We start from the raw sequence: 20,347 nt of genomic DNA on the forward strand, positions 1-20,347 counted from the left end.
GGAGAGAGAAAAATACCTGGATATAAGCAGCTCCATTCCTCACTGCTCCTGGCTGCATACTGCGGGGAGCCATGTTGTGTTGCCAGTGGCCTTTCCCCTTCCTCACTGTCTCCCTTCCCAGCCTTGGGGGAGAGGACGGGGGGGCTATGCATGGGGCAGCCGCCATTTTGCTGTGCTCCTGGCACTGTTTGCCCCACGCTCCTGGCTGCATACCGTAAGGTCGTGAATATAAGCCGCATTTTAACTTTTCACAGTTGGAATTTGGGGGGAAAGTGAGGCTTATATTCAGGACAATATGGTAATTCAGGACCAGATCCAGGTTGGGTTGGGTGATTCCCATGCTGGCCTATGGTGGGTCAACCTGACTGAGGATCCCTGGATTGGGACCATGAGATGGATACGAGGGAGGGGGCTGTCCATAGCCCTATTGGAAATCCAGAGAAAAAAGGCATTTCCACTCATATAGAAAGCCTATGCATAATGATAGGTTCAGATGGCTGCCTTGCTAGATGCTGGAGGCTATCACAGGTGGGGTTTTCCACAAGTATGTTATACCCAGATGACTAGGTGAGGAGGGTTTGTAGTGACGCCCATCAATAACCAAAAGGCTGCTCTGAAAACAGCCCTGTACAGGGAAGTTTTTAATGTTTGATGTTTTATTGCATTTTTATATCAATTGGAGGGACTGGGGCAACCCAGTCAGATGGGCAGGGTACAAATAATAACATTAGTAGTAGTAGTAGTAGTAGTAGTAGTAGTAGTAGCAGTAGTCTGTTTTGCTTTGTAGCCCTGGCAGCTGTGGTACAGAAGCAGACAAATATTTGGGAACTAGCTGGCACCATCAAGTGCCTGTCAAAGAGCACTACAAGGCAAAGGCATTTTAACAATTTACTTTCAGGAAAGCCAGCTTTATGCATGAAACCATGTCTGTATTGTTAGAGGACAATGGCAAGCTTCATATTAAGGGTGCAATTATACCCACTTACCTGACATAAATCCCTATTGAATTCAATGCGGATTAATGATGAGTAGACATGCATAGGATTGGGCATGCATAAGAAGCTACGTATATAGCTTCTAATGCATGCACAATCCTATGCATGTCCTATATTTTGTCACGGATCTAAACCTATTCTCCATGTATTGTTCTGTGTGCAAAGAATACATGCACATTCGTCTGCTGGGGTGACTGGAGAAATGAAAGGATTTGTGGATGCATGTTTTTAGATTCTTTGTAACTAGAGGGCCAGGTTGCCTCAAGGGGTCATAGTGCCTTGTAACAGCTTTGGCTAGTAAGACATCTATGGCCATTTCTGGACCAGGACAGCCTCGTGGCTGTCATCTATGTGCTGGTAACCCCAGGCTGGGTTACTGCAATTCACTCCATGTGGGACTGACCCTGAGGTTGCTGCAGAAGCTCCAGCTGCAGCAAAACAAAGCAACTTGACTGCTCACTGTGGCAGGAGATCACAACCAAGTTAGAAGACTGCTGAAAGAATTGCACTGGCTGACAAGTAACTACCGAGCTAAGTTCAAGGTGCTACTTCTGGTATATAAAGTGCTATACAGCTTGGAACCAGGACAGCTAAAAGATTGTCTCATCCTTTATATACTCAATCTATCACTGCACTTTGCAGGATAGGACCTCCTGTAGATACCTACCCCCCCCCCCGAATATCTTTTCGCACAATGTAGGAAGTGGGCCTTTAGTGTGGTGGCACCTACCATGTGGAATTCCTTCCTGATAAATATTAAACAGGCACCACTACTGTTGTCTTTTCGGCACCTGCTGAAGATCTTCCCAGTCTGAATCTGCAATGAAATATTTTAAGACATTTGAAGATGTATTGATGGTTTTCTACATGCGTGTTTGCCACCCTTGGCTACTTTGTGAGGAAGGGAGAATATAAAATTTAATAATAATAGCAATACATATATAGTCAAATTTAGGGACTGTGAACAGGATGTGGTTGTATTGTGAATATATCAATAGAAAAATCACAGCATCTAAATCTATATGCCCTCTATATATTCTAATACAGAGTACCCTTTTATTTCGTTACTGTTTCTTCCTGATGAGGGCTCTGCCTATTCACACTTAAGCATCTAACAATGTGCCATTTCCCAGTCAGGACGGAGACGGGATCAGAAGGCAATCTATAAACGTCATGTCACTGTTGCATTGTCTTTACCCTTTTCCAACTTAAACATCCGAAATATTCATCCATCAAGACATGCAGGAAGCACAGAGAGAATTAATGGTGAGAAGAAAGTTTGTCATTGGCTTTGAGTCAAACATTGTTCCTATGGGGATCTTGTGATCCGGCCCCATAAATCAAAGCCACACACTTTGGAGTATGCAGTAATTGGAACACTAAGTGATTTGAAATGTTGGTAATTGGCATGTCATTGCTTAATGCGAGTCGAAGGGAATGCATAAATAGGAATAATCTGATATTATGCTATATAAATTTTACATTTGTGAGGCAACGAGGCTGCAATTACCTGAAATGCAATCCCCACCTGCCCCAATTACATACATTCCCATTGCTGGTGTTCCAGTTTCAAGGTTTCAGTCCAAATAAACTTTACTGCATGTAAATGTGCTAGGCCACCAACATTAGTACTGCTTCACCTTTCATACAGAGATGTGAGTTTTGATGGCTATTTAATTTTTATGTTCCTACAATGCAATCCTATACATGTCTACTCAGAGGCAGACCGGGGTTTGCTCTATGAATCCATCTTTGTTCCTGCTGGCTCAAGTATATTCAGTGGTTAGAAGTGTTCCTCCACCAACTAAGGATGATGAAGAAGAAGAGTTTGGATTTGATATCCCGCCTTTCACTCCCCTTCAGGAGTCTCAAAGCGGCTAACATTCTCCTTTCCCTTCCTCCCCCACAACAAACACTCTGTGAGGTGAGTGGGGCTGAGAGACTTCAAAGAAGTGTGACTGGCCCAAGGTCACCCAGCAGCTGCATGTGGAGGAGCGGAGACGCGAACCCGGTTCCCCAGATTATGAGACTACCGCTCTTAACCGCTCACCACACTGGTATAAAAGCTGTGGCTATTTCCGAACTGTGGTGGTGCAGCCAATGGCAGCCTCAAAATTGGATTGGCACAATGCACTCTATGTGGGGCTACATAGTTTGGTCCAGTTTGGCATGAGGCATTCACAGTATATAACACCTTTGCTGAAAGATCTGCACTATCTGCCAGTATGCTATGGGCACAAATCTAGAATTTTGTTCTTGGTATGCAAACCCTTAAATGACTTGGCACCAGCTTATGAGGGACCACCTTATGCTGTACAACACTAGCTGACCACCAAGATAATTAGGCAAGGCATTTTTAGTAACACTGTGCAATGTTTGCTGTGCTAGAACCCACAACATGGAATTTTGTGCAGCAGTGCTGACACTTCGGATTGCTATTAAACAGTCCCCATCAGTAAGAAGTTTTGGATGCCTGCTTTAAAAAATAAACATTCTTTCACTTTAATTTTCTTTGATGTGTTTGACTCAGCCATGTGTGATTTTCATATTACAAAGAGTTTATTGTTGGATATTGAATGTATGGTGATAGCCATTGATCGCTTCATCCTCCATAAATTTGTTGGATCCCCCTTTAAAACCATCCACGTAGGTGGCCATCGCTACAGCTCCTAGGAGCAAATCCCATAGTTTAACTATGTGCTGTGTGAAAAAGTACTTTCTTCTGAATCTCCCAACACTGAACTTCACTAGTTGACCCTCGGTTCTAGTATTATGATAAAGAAAGGAAACTTCTTCTTTATCTACTTTCTCCACATCTTGTATAATCTTGCTCTCCATTTTCCTAAACTGCGCTCTAGATAGTTCAGTGAAATATGTTCCAGGTAAATGTGTATGAGTAGTATACTTCTTGCATACCCCTCAACTGTCCCGGAAAACCGAGACATCCCATTTCTTGCATGTGGGAGTACAGCAGCCATTTTGGGTGCCATGATCTCCCACAGTCTTGCCCTGAACAAAGCACTTTTTGGGACCATGATCTTGTGCCGTCCCCCAGAACACACACTCTTGGGCGCTGTGCTCTCATGGGAAAGCATGGCCCTGGAAAAAAAATGCTTTTTCTCACATAGGTTATATAACTAGCCCAGGAATGCATCCCAGAAGACGGGCATCCCAGTTTCTGGCCTGGACATGTTGGAGCATATGCTTCTTGTATGATTGCAACTCTAATGCCCCAAATACTATGGCAGTGCCTCCTCAAAACACCAAATGTTCCTCCTGGCCCCTAAATGCCCCTCTTACAATCTAAGAGCTCTCTGTCTCTTGTCCAATCGTCTTTGAACCCTAAGCATAGCATCATCAGGCCCCCTAGTCTAATTTATCTTCTTCCTGTGCAAGAAAAGCACTTGCTTGTTCCCTCTGTTGTTGAATCTGAAGTGTTACCCTGTAAAGATGTGTCCCTGGCAACTGCTTGGAGTTGACTTGTGGCAATGCCAACCTTCCATGTCACAGAGAACCACGGGCTACACTGACTCATTCTCTTTGAGAGAAATAATATACAAATGTAGCACCGGGGAGAAAACAAGACTCTTAAGATTGGCTATGATTTATGTCATAAACATCCCAGCAATTACTTCTAAAAACAGGGAATGGGAAGACATCAAGAAGAAGGTTTCCTCTCAAGAGCACACCGACCTTGAGGAGGCAAATCAAACTTACCTGAATAAATATATAATCTTAGAAAACTAATATCTGCAGTAGATGAGATGTTATTTATGTGCTGCAAGGATGCAACATTGCTGAGGAAAGGTGACAGGGCCAGGAAGACAAGTAGGGATATACCATTCCCCCCTCATACACACACAGCATGTTTCTGTGTTACACCTTTTGCAGTCCCCTTTGAATAAAATGCATTATTATAGGGCCTGCTACAAAATATTACAGTGCAGCATACTCCTGTTCAAAGATTCAGCCTGCCAGCTGTGCCAACATCCAGGGACATGCCATGCTAGTTATCCCTTTTCTCATTTTTTCTTTTCTTCTCAACAATCTGCATTCCATGTCCAATGAACATGCTCAGTCCCATTTGGACTCTTTGAGGTGGGGAATATTTTTCTTTTCCCTAAAGGGTTTTGTTTGTTTTTGTACTTTTGCAAACCTTAGGGTTCCTCTCAGCTTGCTAATGCTTTCCTAGTTCGCTTGAGTGGTGTTGTTCTGGCTACATAAGGCTCCACATAGAGAATGAGGCTGTGTAAACACTCCTGTTTATTCAGTCATGCAAAATCTCTCTTTGGATTTTCTGTGCATATTATAAGATACAATTTACTGAGTAAGACTGAATTTTTGCAAGGCACAGCTATGGAACAATGAGGGAGGAAATCCCAGATCTGGGGGAATTAATCAGTACACAATTAGAACAATAATATGGGTCAAGCAAAAGCATGGCTGAGACCATAGATGTAGCAAACCATCGATAATAACTGATTTGTTATTAGCTTCTCAGTCTTTCCAAGGAATTCTACTAATACTTGTGGAAATCAGTGCAGGCACAGATCTAACACATGTTCTTACTTTCCCAATTTTTCTAGTCACAGATACACTAGATAGTTAAAAAATAAAATTAAAGTTTTGCAATGTCTGTTATATTATAGTCATATCAAGAAATTAAGAGCGCTGTAGTTTGGTGAAAGAGCATAAGAGTATATGCTGCTTCATACTTATTCAACTTCAATATCTATTTTATTGCTCGATCATTGAACAAAATGTTTTTCAGTATATGGGATCCACAAAATACAATCTACCCACATCTATCGGAATAATTATTTATTCCTGTCTATATCCAGGGGGAAAACAGTAGGAAGACAACTGAAGGTCAACTGACACATACTTTGTCACAACAGTTTTCAGATTCCTTTGTTTCAGGTGGTAGCAGAAATCCACTTTAAAACTTTCAGTTACACACAGTTCATTGGGGAGCAACTGTGGAGAGCATTTGGACCTGGGTTTTGCCATATGGAACAGAAATGCTTGATGGCAATTTAAAGACAGTGGCAGCTGTTGGCTCCGCATATGTTTAATTGATGCCCATAATGACAGTGTATGGTGCAAATCTAAGGTCAGAACTTGGCCCATTAGGAAGCAATGGATATGGCGAGGAAGAAGCTCAGTACATAAAGTTCTCCTTTGGCTTGCCAAGTAACAAATGGGCCTTTGTTTAGATTGCCCTTACCATTTCCAGTCACTTCATTCGTTTTGTTTAATGAAAGAGACTACCATTAGATGCATCAAAACTCCCTTCATTCCAGATCCCTACCTCTTGACAACTTGCTTATTCCCCAGCAAACAAGTCTGGCTTGGCAGGGAAGTGCTGCCAAATCGGCCTGATTGGTCGCCATCTTCATGAGTCTCACAACACAGCAGCTCCAGATGGAAGACACGGCAAACTGCTCCCTCCAGAGTTATTACCAATTCAGTTCTATCAATCAACCAGCAGCTGGGAATGAAGAACCATTCAGTGCTTTCGCCAACTCAGTCATGCCAACAATTCAGCACATTATGGCTTTTCCTATGTCTGTTCTCTTCTGGGAAAGAAAAAAAAGGACAAGCTTACTCATGGTTTCCCCATGAGATGCTACAACCCACTGTTTGCAAGCAGCAAGCCGGTCTCAGGATAGTGTTTCCTCATGCGTGCATGAGAACATGCTTTGATGCATCCAATAATGGCAGAACTCATTATAGACTTGCCTTCTTTTCTCATTACGGCTTGCTATCCCCAATAAGTAAGCTCTACATCAATTCAAGAATGAGGGTTGTGGTGTTTTGTTTTTTAACTGCATTCAGTTCCATTAAAATAAAACCTGTGTGTGTGTGTTTATAGCGGAATGGCAATGAAAATAAATATTAGAGTGTATATGGGAGAAAGCCATGCTGAATAAACGTGATTGCTCAAGTTTATTATGCAGTTGGCCTCAGTGCTGAGCTTGGCTTGCACTTTGCAATCCTGGTGTAAACCAAATTATTACTTCTGGAGGTAGAAGACATGGCAGGAAGGTGGTAAATCCATGAGCCAAGATAAAAATGGACAGTGAACAGGTGGAGCGCTCTGGCAATGTTCGGCTGGCACAGGGCTGTGAAACCAGCACAACATGCTGCCAGAGAAGCCCGCTGAATATTTCTCTCAACTATCACCTGCATATGCAGGCCAGCAGCCGCAGACACCAGTGGCCAGATAGATGAGTGGGAAGAAGAAGTGGCCTATTCTAGGGGTGGAGGGGGAAAAGAAGGAAGCTAGGTCCATTTTAAGAAATTAAAAGGTGTCAAGCCATATGTCAGACAATTCCCTGAGCTGATGGTTTTCATAGTGTCTAGAACTCTGAGAAGATATATGTGATGCTAGTCATGGGGTAAAAACGCAAAAAGGTAAAAAGGTAAAGGACGGTTAAGTCCAGTCAAAGGTGACTATGGGGTGCAACACGCATCTTGCTTACGGCCAAGGGAGCTGGCGTTTGTCCACAGACAGCTTTCTGGGTCATGCCTAAACTGCTTCTGGTGCAACAGAACATCGTGATGGAAGCCAGAGCGCAAGGAAACGCTGTTTAACTTTCTGCTGCAGCAATACCTATTTATCTACTTTCACTGGTGTGCTTTTGAACTGCTAGGTTGGCAGAAGCTGGGACAGAGCAACGGGAGCTCACTCCGTTATGTGATTTCAAACTGCCGACCTTCTGATCGGCAAGCCCAAGAGGCTCAGTGGTTTAGACCACAGAACCACCCGTCATGTAATTTTAGTTAACACCAAGGCTTTTTTCAACCGGAACTCACCAGAATTCAGTTCCAGCACCTCTCAGGTGGGTGCCATTGCCATTCTAAGAGAACAAGGGAGGTGTTCATGGTGAGTTCCGGCACCTCTTTTTCTAGAAAAATAGCACTGGAACACCAAGAGTAAAATATGCTTTTTCTCCTTGTGTTTTTTTTTTTTTTTGCAAATGATTCCTAAACTTGTGTGTTTGTGCATGTGCGTGTGTGTCCGCATGCGTGTGTGTGTGTGTGTACGCACACGTGTTTGCAGGTGGTTCTGTATCAGGGGACATTACATAGCTCAATAGAAGACTACAGATTTTATGCATTTTCATGTTCACCGTTTGATAACTTAGTATCACCAGTTAAAGTTATATTAAGCTCCAGAACAAAATTTCCTCAGTAGTTCGGTCAAATTATCAGTCCTGGGCATTCATTCTGATGGACACAAACAGCTTCAGAAGTACCATTCTCTCCCCCCCCCCCTTCTAATTGCAATGGACTGACATACCAACATGGTACAGTGGTACCTCGGGTTAAGAACTTAATTCGTTCTGGAGGTCCGTTCTGAACCTGAGGTACCACTTTAGCTAATGGGGCCTCCCACTGCCGCTGTGCCGCCACCACACGATTTCTGTCCTCATCCTGAAGCAAAGTTCTTAACCTGAGGTACTATTTCTGGGTTAGCGGAGTCTGTAACCTGAAGTGTCTGTAACCTGAAGCGTCTGTAACCCGAGGTCCCACTGTATTGGTAGTGGAAGTAGCTTTAATGGGCATGCTGCTAGCAATTATCTTGTGCACCCTACAGGTCCAGTGGAGCACACTAGGTAAAGACCACCACCCTTTCTAGCTCTCTGGACAGAAGCACGTATGATATCCCTCCTTTCTTTGTATTTTTGTAGGTCTTCCATCATTGTAGAATGAGCTGAAATTATAAAAAGCATAGTGAATTTTGATGTGGGAAATAGAACCAGTTTGCTATGATGAAGTTGAAGAGATCTATTAAGCCTTCAACTCCACGAGCCTCGACAGATAACAGATTTCATTGATACTGCTTGCCCGGTGAGAGTTTCTGCTCGACAGGAAGTCTGTCTTCAGACTGTCCAATGCAATATTTTAGTTCTAAAAAGCCCAAACATCATTAAATGGAAGGGCATCTGACATTGCCGTGAGGCTGCCCTCTTGAAAAATGTGATTATCCGGTCAGGGAATTGGGCAACCCTGCACTGTCTGTTGAGGTTAAAAAAAATAGTCCTAACTTTCCTTGCATCTGTTCTTTTCAACTGGCACTAGGGAAAACAAGGGCAGTTATAACTGAACCAAGTCTCTATATTTCCAGTCAGAAGTGTTTAATACTCTTCAGGATGTTTCAGTTCTGAACTAGGACAAACAGCTTGCCTTTCCGAAGGTGAGGCATGGATAATGGAATATAAACTCTGTCCCAATTTTGCAGCTCAGAGTTCCACTGAGCAAACCTCCTTTAATTTATGTACAAGATAGTATTTTGTGCATTAATGTTCGTGCATCCTTATTCAAAATTCAATAGGGTGTTTGTGTGGAAATAAGCAACGGGGTATGACTTTGTTTACAGCTGAACACATTTCTCTGCCCACAAAGCCCTGCTCTGTTCATTCATAAGCGTTCTCCCAAACCACCTGTCACTACTTGGAAATGTCATTTTAATGTTTTATGGGCAGACCATCCTGCCTGCTTCTAGAAATGGCAGAATCACTTGAATAATTTACAGCTGTGTGTTTCTGCTCTACTTTTTTCCAAGCCCCTTTAGGCTGCAATGGGGAAAGAGAGAAATTCAGATAGGATCCTGGTGATTTGTTTGCCCGCACACTTCTGTGCCTTTCTTCAAGTCCTCATCTAGAAAATGAACCCAAAAATTTTTTTTCCTTAAAAAAATGTTCCTAAAAAAGAATTGCAGGCTGTTAAAATCAAGCAGCAGTAGGCAAATTACATACTCTGGAAAAATCCTAATCTAGAGCAAGCAGACCGGCACACACTGTAAAAGACTAGATAACAGCTCAATAACATTGCAGAAATGTTTTGGTTAGAAAGTTTTCAAAATCAGAAGGTATAATCTATAACACTTTGAGGGAAGAAGCAATCTGAGGTCAGTTTATTATGGACTTGGTGTTGCAAGCATGTTTTTGCAGTCTCCACATCAAAAGACGGAGATCTGGATTAAATTGGGAAATAATATGGAACATTGTTTAGATGACAATAACACCTGGACTCTGGAAAAAAACAAAAATTTGTGTGCATGAACAGCACTGTGCTATGTTGAAGCTTCTGAGCTGCCACAGAGATTGTTCCTGCTACTCATTTTCAAAAAGCAGAGCAGACTCTGAGACCCCAGGTATATGGCAGGAGTTGGGAGTTGTCAGAATTACTCCTACTATTCCAGTTTTGTTTTCCTTTGATTAATATGCTGAACTAAATGTAGGAATGGTATTTTATTCTTGGTGTGACAAGCTGTCCAGGCAAAATGGATTCCCAGGATTACTGGGCTAGGCAACAGTGAGAAAACAACCTTTGTAATTTATGAACCTGAAAATTAGCCAGCTCCTTTCAGAAATGTCACCAGGTTGCCCTAGGATGTAAAAGGAGACCATAGATCATAGAATTGATAGGGAACATGAGGCTCATCTAGTCCAACACCCTGTGATGCAGGAGATGTTTCGGCTAGCAACCCAAATGTTTCTTAGTCTTCTTTTTCTGAATAGCAAACCTACCCTGAGCTCCTTTGGAAGGGTGGGCATGGTATGCATTTTGGAAATAAATCAACATGTCCCTTTCACTTTTGTGCTCAGACATTGCTTCTGTGCTCCGCCATGTTGTATGAGCATGTAATCTCCGAATATCAGCATGGGAAGCAATTGGTAACCTTTACTGATGAGTTTGAGATCATCATGTGGGAAAGAATCCCTCCCAGAGATTGGGAGTGGGTGAATGTATGGGGCAGAACATTTGAAGGGGTAGAGGGCTCCATCAGTGCTAGCCAGCATGGATAATATCAGGGACACGAGGATTTGTAGTCCAGCAACATCAGGGAGCACATGCATGTTCTATTCCAAGCAGTGGCCCAGAAACATTTTGGGTTTTTGTTTTCAAAGTGCATCTTGGGGGCAGTGGGACTACCAAGAATACTTTACCAAGCTTGGAATAGTCCATACATTGGCTTTTTAAAGCAAGGTAGAAAAGAAAATAACATTGCTTGACTGCCTTCTCCGAAGATCTCCAATATTCAACCCTCCCCATTTCAGAGTGAACAAGACCCAGTGGAGATGGAGAGTGGGGACTTTTGCCCAGTCCTAGCTGACTATTCCAGATGAAATCTCTTTCCTAAAGCTGTAATCCTAAACATACATACCAGGGAATAAACCATACTCAACATAGTGGAATTTAATTCCAAGCTAAATTCCATAGCATTTCACCATACATGAATCAAAATATTTTAGAATGGGAAGTGGATAACTTTTCTTAATTTATTAAAGAAAAAATTCACTAGAGAGTTGAAGAAAAAATTCCGGTACTTTTTCATGTTGGTTGAAATGCATTGATAATCAGGGCATATAACGATGCACCTTCATTCTGGGACAGCAGTTTAATTTTACTCATAAAATATAAAAGACAATAAAGTATGGAGGTCAGCAGTGCTTCGCTTTAGGAAATACTATCATTATGATTTAAATATCAGACATAAGTTAACTCAAAATCAATATTTGAAGCTTGTACTGTATTTAAATTACAGTGCTGAAAAGTACATTAAAAATTTAATGGTAAAAAAAGCCTGACACCTCTTATGAAACCAAAAAGGGATTCAGGAAATAAACAATGTATACCTTCCAAATACGTTGTTTTTTTTAATTTCAGCTGTGCCCTTTGGGTACATTCCATGATGCAACAGATTACTAAAGAATATGATTCTCATTTCCCATTTGTAAGAAAACTGGTATAAAATTCAGCAGCCCTGATTAGCCCAGCAACTTGAATGAGAATGTGCTTTCCCTTCTACATCAATAGATATATCCAGCAATTCCAGTGTGACTCAGCAGGGCTGGCCCTACCATTAGACAGAGTAAGGCAGCTGCCTCAGGTGGCAGATGCTGGTGGGCAGGAAGTGGTGGTGAGATGTTGGATGATAGAGGAATCTGTGCCAGATGGCTGCCCTGCACCTCCTAAGCGAGCCTGCTGGCCTCAGGTGTCATAAAGAATACTGCCCTGTGGTCTAATTGGCTTCTATATATGGAACTGGTGTCTTGTCCTTTGCCTCAGACAGCCCTGGGAATCAGGAGTACAAGGAAGCAGGTGCAGGTGAACATCCAAATGCAAGCTATGATATATTATAATGCTTTCCCATGCCAGCTTTTGTCCGAAATGATATCTCCCCCCCGTGCTTTTTTTTATTAAGGAAAAAAGGTGCTGGTACTCACCAGGAAATTGTTACAGTAAGTGACACACTTTTTTTAATGGGGGGGTTGCCAGTATTGTGTACCTTTAAGTAACCCTGGAAAAAAGTACTGTATCTCCCCCAAAGTGGGTCACAAATGATAAAATAAAATAGATTCATTTTTCTGATATTAATGTTACAAATAATACACAGGTGTGAGAGGTACAACAAAGTTAGCACTGCAAATCAAGCATTCTGTAGGTTTCCTTAGAGCACCCTTTCTCAACCTGTGGGTCCCCAGATGTTGTTGAACTACAACTTCCATCACTCTAGCTAGCAAGGCCAGAGCTCAGGGATGATGGGAGTTGTAGTCCAATAACATCTAGGGACCCACAGGTTGAGAACAGCTGCCTTAGAGTGTCATGATGTGTCACCAGGCTCAGGATTTGAGTGGCTGGCTGAGACAAACAAGGGGTGGGGGGTAGAAGAGACAAACAAGGGGTGGGGGTAGTGTTGGTTCAAGGGGGAAAAGGCATATAGAAAAAAGAATTCCCTGGATGCAGAGTTCCAATTTCCAAGCTTCGGTGAAATAACCCTAGCAGAAATTTTAAATCACGAAACATGCAGCAAAGTAAAGTGTGGAAATATAGGTTGTGCCCTTGTGGGTTCCAAAACTTTCCGCTTCCCTTAGTATAGAAAAATAATAATATGTCTGGTAAGTTAGAATGGTTTACTTACAAATTCTCCACAGGTCAGATTCATGTGCTTTTCCATACAGCATTCAGAAAAAGTTGCACAGGCAGTTAAACTTGGCTTCAAATATCTAAAGGACTGTCTTGTGGAAGATGGAGCAAGCTTGTGTTCTCTTGCTCTGGAGGAAGGGCTCTAAACCAATGGCTGCAAGTTACAAGAAAAGAGATTCCGACGAAACATCAGGAAGAACTATGGCAGGAGAGCTGTTCAACAATAGAATGGAATCTCTCAAAATGTGGTGGACTCTCCTTCCTTGGAGGTTTTTAAACAGAGGTTGGATGGCCATCTGTCATGAATGCTTTAGCTGAGATTCCTGCATTGAAAGGGTTGGACTAGATGACCCTTGAGGTCCCTTCCAACTCTACAATTCTCTGACTCCTTCATGTGTTAATTAGACTTAATCATGTTGGTGATATGAGGTTGGTTTTCCCACAGATTGGGAGTGGCTGAAATCAGGGAACAGTGGGTAATTCCCCTTCCCAGGATATAGCTGCCCCAGCTGGTGAAGCAGGACTCTCATTTCCCCTCTTGCCTTCCAGTGAAAGGAGCAGAGTAATGGAATATGGGGAGGGTATCAGCCGACTGCTAGGGGTGGAGGAACTAGAGTAAGAATGGGACGGAGTGCAATGCCCATCACTGGCAGCAGAGGCACATTCTTGAATGCCACAAGCACCTGCACACTTAACAGTCTCATAAGGCACGAGGAGGAAGAGGAGGAGGAGGAGGAGGAGGAGGAGGAGGAGGAGGAGGAGAAGGAGGAGGAGTTTGGATTTGATATCCTGCTTTATCACTACCGTAAGGAGTCTCAAAGCGGCTAACAAGTTCCTTTTCCCTTCCTCCCCCACAACAAACACTCTGTGAGGTGAGTGAAGCTGAAAGTCTTCAGAGAAGTGTGACTAGCCCAAGGTCACCCAACAGCTGCATGTGGAGGAGCGGGGACATGAACCCGGTTCACCAGATTACGAGTCCACTGCTCTTAACCACTACACCATGCCGGCTCTCTTGCAAGTAAGCTAGCCTTGCCCTGTCTTTAAAAGCTTGATGGGTTGTTGTGACAACTTGTTGGGACAACTCCATTGTTTCCTTGCAGTTCTTTTCTCCTTGCCCCGATCTTGAACTCCTTAAACTTGGGCTGCTGCTTTTAGCCTGGCTAGCATCACTCCTCCTGTCACCTGGTCTCAGCACAGCAGCTATGAGCAATAGCAACTTTCAAGTAAGAAACTCTTTTGGCATGGTCTGGATGGGAGCCAAGACAGAGAGTTTGGGAGCACAAGGAACACATGAAATGGGAGTAACAGCCTTGAATCTTCTAGTAAGCCCTTCTTGTGCTCCCTTGCAGTCGCCTCTGTTCTCTGTGTGCATGCAAGGCTGCTCCTCTTTCTGGATCTGTTATGTTGGTTTTTGTGTGGCAAAATTCCTCGATTTCCTGGATGGTTTTACAATGTGTTTGGTAGCTACTCACTTTCCTGAATGGATAATTTTGGTGGTGCAAACATAAAGTTTTCATGCTGTTCATGAAGTAGTAGTTACACCTTCTGCAGTTGCCAGGTTTGAAATTATAAGTGAGCAAACATATCAGTATGGTGCCTAAATGAACCAGGCCTGCTTGGATTGTTCAGTAATCTTTGAAGATGAACTGAGGCAGCAATCTGTACCTCCACCTGCTGGGGAGTTTCAGAATTGTTAATAGGACTTAAATAACACTTCAGGTTATGTTTACGTTTGTTTAAGGAATATGCCATGGGAAAGGCAAAATAAGTGATCCCTGCCATTGTTCAGGATTTTGAGCTACACTTTGCAGGGTCTGTTAAAATATATCCACATATTTGACTTCAGCCACCCCCATGGATACTGCTCAGTAACTGGGTATAGGCAAAACTATCATTTTCTGTGTCTCTCAGATTCTCCTTTTTCCAATCTTAAATGCTGTTCTCACACGAACAGTGATTTTTTACAGTCCTCGTCACCATTTCTTCAAATATACACATTTTTGTATGTAAATTTGCCCAATATACATACATTTTTGCAAGGCCATTTCCCCTGATTAATGCATTTATGTATGTTAACTTCACCAATATATGCATTTTTAAGCACACTTTACCCTCACTAATGCATTGCCCCAATTGTTTCAATGATCTGGGCACAGTCCCTTGAAATATAGTCATGATTCTCACACCAAAATGAGTGGGACAGAAATTACTTCTGACTAAATCCCATTCCATTGCTTTCAGTGCATTGCTTTTGCTAGATTGCACCTTAATGTTATTTCATATGTTATTTTCGTTCATCAAAACCTATACTATTATGTTTTTGTTGGACTATAAATTCAAAAGTCCCCACTTCTAAACCTCCCCTAGGAAGCAATTTCTAGTGCTGTGTTTTCTTGACCATGTGCTTCAAATATTGACCTTTACTGGCCAGATGACTCATCATCCTTAGATTAGTAGCCTCAATGTTATAAAGGAATGGTGCTCTTTTCTTACTTTTCCTTTTTTTTAACCAAAAGATTCTTTGCTGTTGTAAGGATAAAAACTTTCTAACATAAAGCATCATTTATCAGCTTTTGATATCTCAACAGTAGGTTAGAGAACGACAAGTGCCACGGGGGGGGGGGAGGATACAACATATTAAAAGAACTGTTGGTCATAGACATCTCCATGCCAAGACAAAGGGGTAGTGGGTTCTTATCTGAGAGATGTTGTTTGCAGATTATGCAGCCTTGACAGTACATTCTGAGGAAGCTCTACAGAGATTCATCAACTGTTTTGCCCAAGCCTGCATGGAATCCGGCCTCATCAGCCTGATGCAGACCAACATCCTGGGTCAGAGCATCACCAACACATCAGCACTGGTGACTACACTCTTGAAGTGGTACGCAATTTTGTCTACCTGGGCTCCACCATAACCAGCAACCTTTCCATCAATGCTGAGCTGGACAAGCGTATTGGCAAGGCAGCTACGGCAATGGCTCACCTCTCCAAAAGGGTATGGGAGAATGTGATGCTGAAGTCCAATACCAAGGTAAAGTTCTACCAGGCTTTCATGCTGAGCACACTGCTTTATGGAAGTGAGTCATAGGCAACTGACACCCACTAGGATGTCCTCTCCCAAGTCCACATTCCTAGCATCTTCCCATTCCTGTCTGGGCGACGTCTATGCTGTTTTGGTCGTGTACATACAAGAGAAGATTGCAGGACCCCCAGGGATGTGCTCTACAGGGAGCTGGCTTCAGGCACCAGGCCCATTGGCAGACCACATCTGTGTTATAAAGATGTCTGCAAACGTTGCATGAAGGCTGGCAACATCAACCCTGTTGTGTGAGGATCCCTTGGAGTCAACTGCAGCATATGCATATAGAAAACAATCCAGCCCAAAATAACACCCAAAGATGTAAACAATAAACAATTTTAAATTATTTCCTTTCTTTAAAAAGTAAGCACATCATACATACATACACACACAGAGAGAGACATTTTATAGGCAACCATTCTAAACAAATGGCATCCATGGCAGGACAAAACAGATGTCACTATCAGTATTGCACTCGAGCGCTACCATATTCCCACAAATACAGTCTATTTTATCCATAGCCACTGCATAAAATAGGAGCCTTGGATGAAGGGCCCAACCACTCAACACTGGTGCAAACACCAACAGATCTGTTGTATTGCTGGTGTCCACAGCAAGCCCAAACAGGGATAGCGTTCTATGGAGAAGATAAAAGCAAAATAATCAGTGGGTTCAATTGGACTTCTTCCATAGTATTTCAATGCACTGTTTGGAAGAAATGCAAAAATGAATGAATGAATGGAGCCCTAAAACAAATAAAGGATCTACTGCAGTGGCATATGCTGGGTTCACAAAAGCAATTCACAGGAAAACATTTATGATCTTTGGCTCATCAACGTACCGTAACGCAGACCTTCTTTCAAGAATCACTTTATTTCTGACAAATGTTTGTATTTTCTATGTACTATCAGTTTCCCCCCCTCTCAAGCAAACATACATTTATTCCATGTACAATGAAGACGCTCAAGGCAACATTACCAAAATTGTAGCCACGAGATGTTCAGAGGAGAAAAAGGAAAACATCTTGATGCACAGGTCCTGCTGTGCATAACAGCAATCACATTCCTTCATAATCACTGATTGATGGGATTTAGCAGATAAGCAGTGGAATCTGAAGAGTAACAAATAACCAATTCTATACATAAAAAGTGCAGTGTTTTATTGCCTATTGTGCAGAAGCTATCTGTTGATGATTTGTGTTATTGTTGCTTTTTGCCATCTCCTGTTTAAATAATAAATAGAAGAGAAACTTCATTGTACATCAAAAAGTTATTTTAAGAAATCCTGCCTTTCAGTTTGCTTAATCTATTAAGATAAGCTGATGCCATCAAGATCTTGGCGCATTGTCACAGGTTTTAATAAGAACTCATTCCTTACTATTCATCACCATTTTAACCTCTCCATTCATCTACTTTGAGGTTAGAATGCTCCCAAAGTTACTTTGGAAAAGCTGCAGAGATATAGCAGCTTTATATAGCTTGATGGCTTGGCAGCCTAACAACCGAATTGCTCTCATTGGCAATGGAAGAAACAGACTGTGGTGATGTTAGGCGTATATGTTGCACACACCTTGGTCCATTGTGTGTCTGTGTGTATGAATATATGTTCTACAATTTGACATTATAATGTAGAAGGAACATATTTGCTAAAGGAACACAGTTGGGGGGTGTCATCCTCACTTAAATGACCAGCAGCAAGATTGTGTCATTCATTTTATGAAAGCACTTGCATCTGCATAGGACGTAGAATCCATGTCATAATAATCTTCCAGTTTCCAATGCAACGTTTCAAAGGTGGGTCGTTCTTTGGGCTCAACATTCCAGCATTGCAGCATGATGTTATACAGCTCTTGGGGACAGTTTTCTGGTTGAGGGATTCTGTACCCTTGATCCAGTTTCTGGAGTACTTGAACGCCTGTCAAACCTAAAACAGAATGGTTTTCAATAATAACGAGGATGATGATGGTGATGATGAAACTAAAGCATGTATAAAGTGATAGTTCATACAGAGAATTCCCTGTGGTGATTCTACAAGCATCATCGATCTATAATGAATTCTCTTATAGGAGCCTCCACTTAATTCTTTTTAATCTCTGTGTGAACCTAGAATCAGCATCTTTAACTCCCTTCCTTCCTTCCTTCCTTCCTTCCTTCCTTCCTTCCTTCCTTCCTAGCAGATTAGCCTAGGTGCACAGCCAGTCGGCTAAGAAATCACAGAAAACTGAACTGGTTCCAGCTAAGCAAAATCATGGAAGACTGGATCCTTCAGTTCAGTGGGGCAGGGAGGGGACTAGAAAGACCCACCAAGAGTCTTTGCAATTACTGCTTTTGAACAGAGCACTCACCTGAATAAGGCATCTTTCCGTATGTAGTTATTTCAAACAGGAGTATTCCAAATGACCAGACATCAGATTTGATGCTAAACTTATTGGAGCGGATTGCTTCAGGAGCAGTCCATTTCACAGGCAGTTTTGTTTCATGTTTGGCTTCGTACACATTTTCATTTCCTAGCTATCATATGCAAACAACAACAACAACAATTTCAGAATATAAACAGTGAATTTATAGGATTAGATGGTTTCAACAGCTGCCTGTGTAGCAGGTAGGTACTTTCGGGGGGGGGGGGATGTTCTATATACATTTTATTTTGCATAGAAGACAAGGGAGCTTGAAATTTGAAATGGATTCAAACACATCCTTCAATTTCCTAATGAAAAGACACCCTTCAATTTCCCTATGCCTTTTTGTGATGCCTAAAAACTACAATTGAAGAACTTTCCCTCAAAGAAATCACCACTGCTGGTGTTAAGGTTGCGTAAGTCACAATATATTCCCACCCCCACATAACGAAAGGAGCAAGACTAACTGTACAGTTCCTCAGAAAAGGACACAGGGAAATGGGATGGGGTTGGAAGCAATCAAAATGGCACAAGAATGTGGGAGAAGGAATACTGGGGCAAAAATTGCAGCATTTAGCAGCCATACAGTGGTTTAAGTTCTAGGAACAGCCAAAAAAAATAGAGGGATTAAAAATATGCATGGATGGAGCTGTGCCCATCAAATGGGAGATGGAAAAGATCTTCAAGATAGAAAATAGGAATGAATGGAAGGATGGAGAATCTGGCAAACTGGTATATATGCTATAGGGGGACTAGGCCCACGACTGGCACTACTTGAGGTAAGTGAGGATGGTCAGTAAAAGCTTTTTTGGTCTTGGCTGCAATTTATATTTTTAAAAAACCTGTTGCTTGGATTCTAAGAAAACAGACTTTGAATGGGGGGGGGGAATAGCCAGCTGCAAGCAGGGGGAGGGGATGGATAACATTCTTTTCATGAACTTCAATAATAATAATAATAATAATAATATTTTATTTATACCCCACCCATCTGGCTAGGTTTCCTCAGACACTCTGGGGAAGTTAACCTATCTTAGGATTCAAGCTGAAACAACAGACTTACATGACCATATTGTCAGGCGAGCATTGTTTAATGTTTGGATTAGATATAAGGATCTATTGGAAAATAAAACCCCAAGGTGGTTGTCACCAATGGAGGCTAAGGCTCAGAAAAAACTTAACATGGAGGCCAAATGGCCAAAATATTGGGAAATTTTGGAGCAAGAAGGGGACAGACTGAAATTGCAGAGTTTTGAGAAATTAAAAGATAAAGTGCGAGATTGGCTTCATTATTATCAGATAATGGAGGTTTACAATTTGGATAAGAAAGTTGGTTTCCAGGTGGAAAAATCTAAATTGGAAACAGAATTGTTAGAACCCAAAACTAAGACTTTGTCAAAAATGTATAACTTGCTGCTGAAATGGAATACTCAGGATGAGACGGTTAAATCTGTAATGATTAAATGGGCACAAGACGTTGGACATAATATTATGTTTGCTGACTGAGAACAGTTGTGGACCACCGGGATTAAATTTACGGCATGTAATGCCTTAAGAGAGAATATTATGAAAATGATGTACAGGTGGTACATGACCCCAGTCAAGCTTGCAAAAATCTATCATTTGCCCGATAACAAATGTTGGAAATGTAAGGAAAATGAAGGCACATTCTTTCACCTTTGGTGGACGTGCCCTAGGATTAAGGCTTTCTGGGAAATGATATACAATGAGTTGAAAAAGGTATTTAAGTATACCTTCTTGAAGAAACCAGAGGCCTTTCTCCTGGGCATGGTCGGCCAAGTGGTGCCAAAGAAGGACAGAACGTTTTTTATGTATGCTACAACAGCAGCAAGAATACTCATCGCAAAGTATTGGAAGATGCAAGATTTATCCACTCTGGAAGAATGGCAGATGAAACTGATTGACTGTATGGGATTG

The 20,347-nt window shown here is 42.0% G+C and overlaps 1 protein-coding gene across 1 annotated transcript in view; it reads right to left on the reverse strand.

The window, feature by feature from the left end:
* Nucleotides 1-16,042: 16,042 nt before the first annotated feature.
* The window catches only part of FRK (fyn related Src family tyrosine kinase), a 37,447-nt gene continuing 33,142 nt past the window's right edge, over nucleotides 16,043-20,347 (reverse strand). The window contains exons 7-8 of the mRNA XM_053381719.1: nucleotides 18,359-18,524; nucleotides 16,043-17,937 (exon numbers count right to left, since the gene is read on the reverse strand). Coding sequence (XP_053237694.1) covers nucleotides 17,723-17,937; nucleotides 18,359-18,524 — 381 coding nt within the window. The 3' untranslated portion in view covers nucleotides 16,043-17,722. The remainder of the gene's footprint in view (nucleotides 17,938-18,358; nucleotides 18,525-20,347) is intronic.

Source organism: Podarcis raffonei, chromosome 3 (genome assembly GCF_027172205.1).
Source record: "Podarcis raffonei isolate rPodRaf1 chromosome 3, rPodRaf1.pri, whole genome shotgun sequence".
Classification (NCBI taxonomy): Eukaryota; Metazoa; Chordata; class Lepidosauria; order Squamata; family Lacertidae; genus Podarcis; species Podarcis raffonei.